Genomic DNA, 12,595 nt, shown 5'->3' with positions numbered 1-12,595 from the left:
AGTGACCTTTCTAAAATGCAAATATAAGCCTATCACTCCCCTGGTTAAAACAAGCTTATAGGACCAGGGTCACTGTCTTTCACTTAGCACCTCCACCCAATTTTGTCTCTACCTGTGTTATGGCTCTCAGTGACAATTCCCTTGCATTAGACATAGGATTACGTCTGGATCTCCAAAAGTGGTGCATGGTCTTGAGCCTCTGCCCAAAGCCTTCTTTGTCTTCTTCAGCCAAATAACTCCATCTTTCCCTTAGAATTTAGCCTGAGAATAAAGCCTGCCCAAGAATCTTTGCCTGATTTGGGTTCTCCTCAAACCCCAAAAGTCTCCTCTGCTGTCATCTTCATAGCACCTCCCTAACACCTAGAATCACCAACCCACAGGTCAATGCAAACCCTCAGAGGCAGGGACTATAACCCATTCAACTGTGTACCACAAACATCAAACCGGCACGTGGTGAGCACGCATTAAATATCTGTCATTTACTGCCTTTGATACCCTATGAATAAGGTCCGTATACCTTACCTTACACAAGAGCTATGTTCCTGAAACTGACAACAAAACCCATGTTAAGGGGGTACTTAAGACTTCATGTGAACCTGTGAAAGCCCCCATAAGTGGGAGTTACCAAAATAAAACAGGTAATATGCATAATTAAAAAATACATAAGGGTGCCTGGGTGGCTCAGTCGGTTAAGTGTCCAAGCGTCCAACTTTTGACTTCACCTCACATCATGATCTCACTTTGTGAATTTGAGCCCCACGCAGGGCTCTGCACTGACCTTGCACTGCCTGCTTCAGAGTCTTTGTCTCCTTCTCTCTCTGCCCCTCCCCCACTTGCTGTCTCTCAAAAATAAACATTTAAAAAATATATAATAAAGGCATTTTGATACCTTAAGTTAATAACTCAAGTACTTACAATTAAATTTACATTTATTATTCTTTATATGCTAGAAACCTTCCAGGATAGCCCTCTCTGAAAGTTTCAACAGATTCACCTTGCTCCATTAAGTTCATCTTAACATAGTATGCAGACGCTATTGTAGGTAATATTCCAATAAAGAGGCATTCATTTTATCTAAATATCTAATGGCTCTTCTGTTCTTTCAGCTTTGGCTTCTTGCCACTTCCTTCCCTTACATGCCCATCCCAGCTCTCGATTCATTTTAAGTAACGAGAGTATATTTTTCAAGGCCTGTATTTATTTTACCTATGATGGATATACCACAGAATACTCTCTCATCTCTTCCTGACTCTTCTGTCTTGCTGACCTCTCTTTTCTGTTTCTAATTATTCCCAAGAGAAATCACTCAAACACACTTTCATTCAATCAACAAACATTTATTAAATACCTACATGCCAGGAACTGAGCCAAATTTTTTAAGTCATGTGGTTCTAGAAAAGGTGCATTCATATAAATCCAACCTGTGACTGTTACCTACAATAAGAAATGCACTTTGCACAGCAAACCAATATATATAGCTTATTTATGCAGAGAAATAAAATGCCACTAAGCAAGACAACTATACTTTTCACCATGCACTGGAACTCTCTTTTGGATTCAGCTTGGTTTTATCTTATTTCACTGTGTGGGGGCCCACTCAATTAACTTCATGGCTCACTAATGAGTCAAGAATTACAATTTGATAGGAGGGAAATACATGAGGGAAACTTCTGTTTTGGAGAGATTACTGTATTACAAAGAAAAAACAATTAAAAATACTCAGGAGGGATGGAGAGAGGATGGTGAGGGAGAGAAGAAGGTAAAGTAAAAAGAAACAGAAGGGGAAGGAGTGAACAGAAAGGGGTCATCTAGAAATAGAAAAGGTAAAAAGGAAAAGCCAAAGAGGGTAAAGAAAAAGAAGAGAATGAAAGAGGAAAAAAGACTGTCGCGGTAATTTCTGGGGTGAGGAAGAGGTCACAGACTAGTTTCCTTGGGCTGAGGAGTGTTGTCATTTCTCATCTCTCGCCTGTGGAGGGAATTAGCTGATTAACCATTGATCACTGCCTCCTAACTGTGCTAAATCCTTAAACCTTTAGAGACTGTACTACGGGTGTTTAGGAAAGATAACAAGAGTTACCCGTGAAGGTAGAAATACTTACTAGCCTGCAGCACAGAGACCAGAGCACTGTCTGCAGAGGACTAGATGAAATCAGTGTGGGGGGACCCCAGAGAGTGACTCGTACATAGGGAACACAGCATTGAAAATGAGTCACGGAAAGAAAACAAAGCTGAATTAATCATGGCCACTGTGTCATGTTCATCTCATCAGTGGGAAAATGTGATGAGATGAAAGTACCCTGTGATTTGTGAAGCCCTTCCCTAATAGAAACCCTTACCTGTGGGCATTCACCATCAGGTCAGTAAATGCTTCTTATTATGACGTGGATTTAGGGAATAAATTCAACCTGATGGTTCTGAAAGAGTAAGCACACTTATTTACCTTATATTACATTTCAGCCTATCCTGTGTTGGAAGAAACGTAAGTTAGGCAGCATTTATCTAAACTCTATGTCTTATATTTTGAACAATTTCTTAGAGGTAATTTCTAAACGAGTGAGACATCTTCCTGGAATAGGTAGGCCACAGAATAGCAGGCACTAATAATATGTGTGTTCATGTTCCTTTTAACCTACACTGATTGGCATTTGTTGCTTGGTTAAAAACTCCCAGAGAACTGGTAGGAGTGTAAAACGAGAACAGGTTGGTCTTGCATGAATACAGTGAATCACTGCAGGGCCACACAACACCTCCCCCCTGCCCTGGCACAGCCAGTCCTTCCACTCGGGTCTTTTCACTCTGCATTTGGTCCCGGGTGCAAGGGGAAACAGGATAGAGGGGGAAAAAAGCTGAAAATCTCATGTGCTTAACTTTTTTCTTCTATCAGAAGGGAACAAAGAAGTACAAGAGGGCAAAGGGCTTATGAGCAGGAAAGAGAATAGTGGAAAAACTAAAGAATGTTCAAGGATGTGGGGAGAAAGGAGCCACTGGGAGTGTGGCTGAAAACCAGGGAGATGGTGGTGAGGTGGTTTATGGGCAGGGATGCTCAGGGGGCCTCATACAGATTCTGGCAGAAATGGGAGGGAATGGGAACGAGATTCAGTACATTTCAACAAATATTTACTGAGCACACAATTTAACAAAGTATTCTGGGCACAACAGGGGACGCGAAGATGGGCTTCCCTCTAGAAAGTTAGAACCTAGTAGGGTAGCGGTCATTGTGAACAGCAGCTAAATGACCTCCATGCCATAATGTAAGTCAAGCAAAGTATGCTTGTCCAAGAAGCATGTCTGCATTAGGGACAATATGCTGGGTACTGGGAAAGAATAAAGGTATATTATTTTAAATATTATATTTAAATATTAAAACAAAATTCAAGATTAACAGAGCAGAGACGTTATGTCTGCATACAGAGATGTCTATAAACCCAGATGATGTAAGAAGATCAAAGTGAGGGCTGTCCACACTAATTACTCAGTATTCCTACCACAGTGGTTATAAAAGCAGCTGGTAACAGTAGGCATTTATAGCTTAGAGATGGGGGAGTCAGCCTGTCTGGGTTCGAATCCTGCCTGGTTCTTCCCCTTGCTAGCTGTTAGACCTTGAGCAAGTTACATAACTTCTCTGTGCTTCAGTTTCCCCATCTGTAAAATGAAGATGATAGAAAGATCTACTTCATAGGATTACTGTGAGAACTGAGTTAATTCAGGTAAAGGTGCATAGAACAATGCCCATCACATGCTGAGTGTCAGTAAATGTTGGCTCATGTCACTTCCCCCTAGTCACCACCCATACACTCAAGGAGTGGTAGGAGTTGAAGGGAGGGGTCACACTCAAACGAAATACAGCTTTGAGTATTGGGCTAACAGTGTAGAACACTGACCAGTTTGGATTTAATATCTACTTCTAAGAAATGTGCCCAGAACCTTGGGTGAAAGTGTCCAGCTCCTCCACCCAAATTTCTGCACCTCTGTTTCAGGGCCTCTTGCTGTACTGGCTCCTTGCCAGTTGTTTACTGTCAGTAATTCTTCTATTTGGTGTTGTATTTACCTCACATTTCGCAAGGGAATACTGGTTTGCCTCAACATTTCAAGAAAAAGTGGTAAGACTGCAAATTATCTGAAGACGTATATAAACTTAAAATTATTACTGTTTTAAAATATACTAGAACCTAAAACAAGGTGAGAATTTCAATAATCTCATATAAATCTAATTGCTCTTGGTTTTGGCATAGCTTTAGAACTCTAAAAATGAATAGTTGACATTTTAAGAACCTAGTTAGAGAATTTCAATTTACAGCAGGCACCCATGGACACACACAAAGACACTACACTCCCAAACAACAACCCTCTTGGGCAGTTGCCATGACAACACAAGGCGGAACCTATCGGGCTCTCCGTTATCCTGTTGAAGGTACTGTGCAAAAAGACACTCATGTTAGATTCTTTACTAATTAAGTGGAAAAGGTCGAAAAACAAAACAAAACTCTAGATCTACAAGGTTTTCATATGGGCTATGACTCAGAAAAACAAATACTAAATATTTTCAGAAAAGCATTTAAAAGTAATAACTGCAAGACCAACTGAGATACAATATTGAAGAAAAAACACAAAATACTTTTATTTTGAAAGCTATATTCATTTCATCTTTTTCTCCCAAGTTGTGCCATATCATTAATGGAATAATCAATTTGTATAATAAATTTCATTAACAGAGTCTATTCTTTTACTAACACATTTAAACACTTTCTTTTTTGGGCCACATCTACATCAATTCATTTGGGAGCCCAAACTTCCTTAAGCTAATTAGACTTAAGAAAGAAAAACAGTCTCTAAATTAATAGGGGTTTATATATTTTTTTTCTTTTTTAAAAGAGGGGAAAAAAAAAGAAAAAAAAAATAGTGACAGGGGAGAGAAGGAAGGGATAAGTAGCCCTTGATAAGGATGTGATAAACACTGTGTCATTCCCTCCCCTTCTCTGATTAGCTATCTCTGCCTCCTCTGGAGTTTTCTCTCTGTCTCAGCTGTTAGATCCCCTCAAGACTCGATAGAAGACCTTTTCTCACTCTATTCTCTTTTTTTGTCAGCTTATTTATTTTATTTTTGCATACATTACTTTTTTTTTTATTTTTTTAATGTTTTATTTTTGAGACAGGGAGAGACAGAGCATGAACAGGGGGAGGGTCAGAGAGAGGGAGACACAGAATCCGAAACAGGCTCCAGGCTCTGAGCTGTCAGCACAGAGCCCGACGCGGGGCTTGAACTCACGGACCGTGAGATCATGACCTGAGCCGAAGTCGGCTGCTCAACTGACTGAGCCACCCAGGCGCCCCCATACATTACTTTTTTTATATTAAATATAATTTATTGTCAAGTTGGTTTCCATACAACACCCAGTGCTCATCCCAACAGGTGCCTTCCTCAATGCCCATCACCCACTTTCCCCTCTCCCCCACCCCCCATCAACCCTCAGTTTTTTCTCAGTATTTAAGAGTTTCTTATGGTGGATAAAGAAGATGTGGTTTATATACACAATGGAATACTACTTGGCAATGAGAAAGAATGAAATCTGGCCGTTTGCAGCAATGTGGCTGGTACTGGAGGGTATTATGCTAAGTGAAATAAATCAGGCAGAGAAAGACAGATACCGTATGTTTTCACTCATATGTAGATCCTGAGAAACTTAACAGAAGACCATGGGGAAGGGAAGGGGAGAAAAAAGTTACAGAGAGGGAGGGAGACAAACCATAAGAGACTCTATTCTCTTTTCCTAGGTGGCCTCATCCATAGCCACTGGCTTTAATTATCACCCATATGCATGTACATCCCCAGAAGGAAATGACCATCACCATTTACATCCCCAGAAGTCCCAGATCAGTTGACCCAGCTGCCTCCTAAACATGGCCACTCTGATGCTACTTTAAATGCAAACTGGATTCTCCTGTAGCACTCCTTAGCTAGTAAATGAAAGCTTTGAATGATTCTAACATAGGTGTAGTCAATACCTAGCTGCTAAATGAATAAATGTATCAAGCAAGCAAGCAAGCAAGCAAACCTGTTATACAAACCAAAAAATCTAAGGGCCATTCTGGATAAGGCCATCTTTCTCTCCCTCCATGACAAGTTAGTATCCATGTCTCATTTCACCTCCTAAACATTCCCCAAACCTATTCCATTTCCTAAGTCTTCCCAGCCACCAGTCTTTGCCCGAAATTATTACAACAGCCTCTTAACTATCAATCAAGAACGTGCAGATGTAGTACACAGAGAAGTTAGGCAATCAGTATGTATCAAATAATTTATTAAACAAACTGATAAAGTTGCTCTAGGAAAAGGGAACAGAACATTTGCCAAATGTCAACTATATGTCAGACACTAATCTAGATACCTCACGTATACTACGTCATTTAATATCCACAGTGACTCATTTTCTAGAAGAAACTCAATTGAGCAGATGGTTTTAGGAGCCTCTCCCGGTCATAACCTTTGCTTTGTTTGGTCCCAACAAGCAGACGATAATGATGAACATGAAGATGGTCACAACTTACTGAGAACTTTTTACCAGATATTGTTCTCGGTACGTTGAATGCATTATTGTGTTTAAGCCTACCACTCTCCTACAGAGTATTACCATCCCATTTTGCAGATGAGGAAACTGAGCCACACAAACTTAATCAAGGTGAAAAAAAACAAAAACAAAAACAAAAACAAAAACAAAAACAAAAACAAAAACAAAAACAAGAAGAAGTAACAGAGCTGTGATCCAGGATGTGAACCTGATTCTGTTTAAGAATTTACTAAACACCTGTTTAACTTACAGCAAAGTTATTAGAACCAGTGGGGATATTGAGCAGAAATGACAAACCCATCACTGCTCCTGAGGAGCCTGTCTTCAGGGGCAGCGCTATTTTGTCATCCCACCTCTACCCACTGGAGAGCAGAGTTTATGGAGGGAAGCTTCCACCAACTCCAATCCCACCTCCAAAGGGTACATTTCAAGTCAAAGCTGTCAGTCTCTTCCCCATGCCCACAGCTACCCAGTTTTCCCTGGGTAACATGCCAGGAGGAGATGCTTTAGTGCTTATAGTGGTAAGACTGAATAGTTTCTTAAAAAAGTCTTTTAAAAAAGTACTATGAATGGCATGAATACAAAGATTCTTTAAAGGTCTAATCTAGTACTTACAGTTTTATAACTCCATCTGGGCACCTGGAACAGAGTTGCTGGCTGCTCTTGTCTTGTTTATGTTGACTCTGACCCAGCTGAACAAATCTACAAATTACAATGGATAAAAAGTAAGCTAAAGAAGGAACTATTTGCAATAAATTCAGTAGATTACACAAAATGGTATGAGCTTTCAAATGACACTAGCATGCTTATTTCAGAAAAGCACACACGAGTGCCCTATGTAGCATAAGACTGTAATTACAAACGGGTACCTGATTTTACAGTGGGTTTGTTACAAATGAAGGAAGAAGAATTCTGTGTCCCAATTTACTTAAATGTGTTCTTGAAGCCAGGAAGATGATCTTTCAGGGCCTCACTTACCTAAGGGTGACTGCAGCAGGAAGCTGGGAACACAAGGGGAGGTATTTGCAGTGAGACAAATGACAAGGGAAGAGCAGGATCAGGCCAGGGATCCATCTCCCAAAGCAGGGACACTGTTGAAAACCTAGCATGTGGATTCTGTTTCCACAGGACCACAAGAATCCCCAAGTGTACTCCAGCCCCTCTTAAGATACTTTGAACTGTGAAGGAGGGGACTGAGGAGACCACCTGCTGAGCCTCACTGCCACACCACCCCTCCTTAGAGGAGACTGGAACAGCACTAATCCAGGCTTGAAGCTAAGAGTCACAGGGAAGTGCCCCCAGCCAGCTCCATAGGATAGGAGGCTACCTAGCAATGGGCCAATGGGCTGATGGGTCAAGGACCACCTACTATTTCTCAGGTGCACACCTGTCCTAGTGTGGTCTGTGCTACATGCCTTCATGTTCCCCTCAGGGACATGGCTTGTAGTTTTGTTCTAATGTGCCCCTGGGAGGTTAGGGCGCATGATGAAAGGGCTTCCCACTTTTCTACTGTTTTTTATTTATTTATTTATTTATTAAAAAAAAATTTTTTTTTCAACGTTTATTTATTTTTTGGGACAGAGAGAGACAGAGCATGAACGGGGGAGGGGCAGAGAGAGAGGGAGACACAGAATCGGAAACAGGCTCCAGGCTCTGAGCCATCAGCCCAGAGCCCGACGCGGGGCTCGAACTCACGGACCGCGAGATCATGACCTGGCTGAAGTCGGACGCTTAACCGACTGCGCCACCCAGGCGCCCCTACTGTTTAAAACATTTTCTTTTAGGGCCCCTGGATGGCACAATGGGTTGAGTGTCTGACTCTTTATGTCGGCTCAGGTCACGATTTCAGGATCGTGGGATCAAGCCCTGAATCGGGCTCCACACTGAGCATAGAGCCTGCTTGAGATTCTCTCTCTCTCCCTCTGCCCCTCTTCCCTGCTTGCACTCTCTCAAAAAAAATATATATCATATAAATTTTTTTCTGATTATTGATACTTTTACAATTAAATTTTTATTAGCTTTTTTTGAAGGTCAAGAAAAGTACTGCAGAACTAACAATTACTAACTAAATCATTACATGCTACTGGAAAACTTTTAAATAACTTACTTTTATCTTCAGCAAGTAAAGATTTTTGATTCATTTTGGGGGAAGAATGTCACATGATACCTGTTATTTGTACAGAACTTTAACCTTACCTAATCATGTACACAATCACTGTCAGAATTTGTTTTTAAAAAGATTTGGCTCCCTCAAAACATAAGAGACTCTTAAAAACTGAGAAAAACTGAGGGTTGATGGGGGGGGGTGGGAGGGAGGGGAAAGTGGGTGATGGGCATTGAGGAGGGCACCTGTTGGGATGAGCACTGGGTATCGTATGGAAACCAGTTTGACAATACATTTCATATTAAAAAACAAACAAACAAAAAACAACACAAAACAAAAACAAAAACAAACAAACAAAAGATTTGGCAGGGGCCTGAGGCTTGGGGAGGCAAGCAGAAAACTTCCAGGCCTGGTTAAGATAACACACCAAAGATATCAGAAAAGCTGAGGGCAAAGGAAGGCATAGAGAACAGGGCTAAGCAATTAGAACAAAACTATAAAACCAAGAAATCTTCAGGAGTTTGAAGGTGGTTGAGACCAAACGTAGGAAAAACAGGCGGGAGAGCAGGAAGCTAGAAGACAGGCTGTTGGCTCCAGTTCCAGCTGCCTCCCTCCCTTCCCCACACTGTTCTGTGGTTGCCCAGATGGGAGCTGTGACAGGCAGGCCAGGCCAGAGCACTGTCTTTACATGCACAGTCTCTGGTGGATACTAGCCCACTGGTTGCAGAACTGCAGTGGGGGAAGGCAGAACTTTTTTAGGCCAATTTAGGCCAGAACTACATGGGCTCTCGCGCTGCCCTTGAAGCTCTGCCATCTGGATCAGAGGAGGCACTAAGAGACCCCAGAGCCCCTGACAGAAAGAATGAAATCTTGCCATTTGCAACATCGTGGATGGAAATAGAGTGTATTATGTTTAGCGAAATAAGTCCGTCAGAGGAAGATAAGTATCGTATGATTTCACTCACATGTGGAATTTAAGAAACAAAGCAGATGAACATAGGGGAAGGGAAGGAAAAATAAGATAAAACAGAGAGGGAGGCAAGCCATAAGAGACTCTTAAATACAGAGAACAAACTTATGGTTGCTGGAGGGGAGGGGAGTGGAGGGATGGGCTAAATGGGCAATGGGCATTAAGGAGGGCACTTGCTGGGATGAGCACTGGGTATTAGATGTAAGTGATGAATCACTATATTCTATTCCTGAAACCAATAATAATAATAATAATAATAATAATAATAATAATAATAACAACAACAACAATAGAGACACCCAGAGCCTGGCTGGGGCAAAAAGTTCCTGAACATCCTTGGCCACCCCCCAGATACTGATGGAGGGAGGCTTCCTCTACCATAGCAATGCCCACAACAGAGATGGAAGATGCCCATGCCCCCAGTAGGGGCAGTCTGCCCACGGTCAAGGGTTACTCACACAGAGGGGAAGAGATGACCAGACCTCTGTTTCTCCCCTTCCCCCTAGGTCTACATCATAAGCAGGGGCAGCTGATATTATCAAGAAAATAAAGAGGGCTACACAGTCTAAAATCACAGATACCCACAAAGCACAGGGAAGGTCTCCTGAATAAGTCATTGAGTGGCACTTTCCATGCTGTTAGCCTCTAAAGAGGGATAATAATATCTTCTCAGCCTACTACAGAGTTGTCTAAAGAACAATAAAACACTGCAAAGTGTTACACAAATCAAAGGAGGAGATGTTGTTCTTCAGGATATCAAACACAGAATCTTATTCCAGGACATGGATTCCTTCCTCTCCTGCAGTAATCCCTTCCCTATGGGCCTACCCTTGTACCCTTCCTAGACTGTTTCCCAGGAATACTATGGCTGAACAGGGCTGTATCTCACTCCCAGAGAAAGGAGGACGAGAAGTGGGCTTCAGAGGCAGTCTGCGCTACAAAGGCTCTAAGCAAAAGTCACAGCTGAAGCACGAGACATTTTCTTTTTTGCTTAATTAACGTGAGCCATAAGTTCAGTCCCTGACACTCATACTGTCTGCAGTAAGCGAAGTCATATTATGCAGTCACGAACCCCAGATAATTCATTCTTCCAGACCATGTTGCTTATAAAGGCTCACTTCATATGCTGGAGTTCATCTATGTTGTAGGGACAGCTGTGATGGATAAGGGACTGTGCACCTGTGTGTCCAGGGCTGAGAAGAGTGTGGCTGAATTCTGAATGGCTAAGTTGGCTTCTGTCAAGATAGTAATGCAGCGTCGTACCAGTGCTTTTGTAGTTAAGAAATGCTGTGCATTCTTATGTTTTACATATTATGTAGCTGATCTTACTGGTTTATATTTTATATTTTACATATTATATAGCCAATCTTACTAGTTTGAAGTAAAAAGCTGTCAGTTTCCAGTTTGATGGATTCAGCAAATGAAATACTCTCCTTAAAAAAGAATGGAAAGCTGGGGTGCCTGTGTAGCTTAGTCGGTTTAAGCGTCTGACTCTTGATTTCAATTCAGGTCATGATCTCAGGGTTTGTGATGACTCTTTCAGCTTAGTCTGCCTAAAAAAGGTCTAGAACATTCTGACTTGACACCCTTATATCACCACTTCCTTCTTCCTCCTCAGCCACCACTCCCACCAGCACTCTAGAGCTAACGCAAATGCAAGATCCACAATCGTCAATATCCTAGGTTCATTTTCTAAGAAGGTACCTCATCTTGGGACTTTGCTAATGCAAGAATAGAGAAATGTATGTGCACTTCAGTTTGCAGCTTATATATGGGCAGTGAAAATGCATGGACACATCGTAAATTTTTATCATTTAGGGCACTGAGAGTCTCAGGCAGTAGTAGGTCCTTTAACTCCAAATAGAAACCAGTGTTTCAGAATTTGACCTCCTAAACACTACATTGCAAGTGGAATTCATTTCCTTCTGTATTACCAATTTCACTTTTTTTTTTAATGTTTATTTATTTGTTTTTGAGAGAGAGAGAGACAGAGAGACAGAGTGTAAGTCAGGGAGGGGAAGAGAGAGAGGGAGGCACAGAATCTGAAGCAGGCTCCAGGCTCTGAGCCATCAGCACACAGCCTGATGCGGAACTCGAACTCATGAACTGCGAGATAGTGACCTGAGCTGAAGTCAGACGCTCAACCGACTGAGCTACCCACCAATTTCATTTATTAGAAGTTAGACCAGATATAAGTTATTGTAATAATACATTTGCATATTTTCTTAATTTCTACATGAAAGTAGTTTACCTTGAATAAATGGAGAGATCTTCTTCTGAGAGACCATCTGAGAGGTTAATTCCATATACTTCTTTCATGGGCTGGACCACATTCTGGGGTTAAAAACGACAAGGAACAAGGCAGAATTTTTAGACATCTAGCATAATAATTATTTCCAAAGGTAAAGAAAATGAACCTGTGAGATTTTCCACAAAAGTAATCACAGTATTTCTTCAATCTATTCATTAAACTTCTCAGTTAATGGTTTTTTAAAAATCTGATTTCAGTTCACTAAAAATAACTTTGTTTTAGGGTCAAAAGCTATTAAATAATTACTAGTTTCTTTGGTATAATGCAGAAATTAGAAAACTTTTTCTGCAAAGAGCCAGATGGTAAATATTTTAGGTTCTTTGGGTCATGGCACTCTGCTGCAACTACCCAATTCTGCTGCACAGTACAAAGGCCGCCAGACACAACATGCAAACAAACACACGTGGCTGGGTTCCAATCAAACTTTATTCACAAAAACAGGCAATACACTGGATTTTGACAGTTGGCTGTAGTTTGCCAACTCCTGGAATAATGAATTCAGTTCTTATCACACTTTATTTGCCGTATCTATCTCTACGACTTTTGGCTATTTTTGGAAATTGCATGTCCCTAAAGCTAGATTTGGTTCTTTTGTAGTTTACTTTCCCTTATGTTCCCTTGTATTGGTAACGTCAAATTGAGCA

At 41.2% G+C, this 12,595-nt stretch overlaps 1 protein-coding gene across 4 annotated transcripts in view; it reads right to left on the bottom strand.

Moving 5' to 3' along the window:
* FIG4 (FIG4 phosphoinositide 5-phosphatase) overlaps positions 1 to 12,595 on the bottom strand; it is a 131,497-nt gene that overhangs the window by 34,998 nt on the left and 83,904 nt on the right. For 3 of the 4 annotated variants that reach the window (XR_005789957.1, XM_040474364.1, XM_040474362.1), the window contains exons 21-22: positions 11,892 to 11,974; positions 7,182 to 7,268 (exon numbers count right to left, since the gene is read on the bottom strand). Coding sequence is in view for 3 of the 4 variants with exons in the window: in XM_040474364.1 (XP_040330298.1) it covers positions 7,182 to 7,268; positions 11,892 to 11,974 (170 nt within the window). In the remaining variant the exon portion in view is untranslated. Of the gene's footprint in view, positions 1 to 2,336; positions 2,415 to 7,181; positions 7,269 to 11,891; positions 11,975 to 12,595 lie in introns of all 4 variants that reach the window. The other variant, XM_040474363.1, reaches the window with a different exon arrangement.

Source organism: Herpailurus yagouaroundi, unplaced genomic scaffold (genome assembly GCF_014898765.1).
Source record: "Herpailurus yagouaroundi ecotype Mexico unplaced genomic scaffold, PumYag 139, whole genome shotgun sequence".
NCBI lineage: Eukaryota > Metazoa > Chordata > Mammalia > Carnivora > Felidae > Herpailurus > Herpailurus yagouaroundi.
This window is presented reverse-complemented; position numbering and strand designations above follow the sequence as displayed.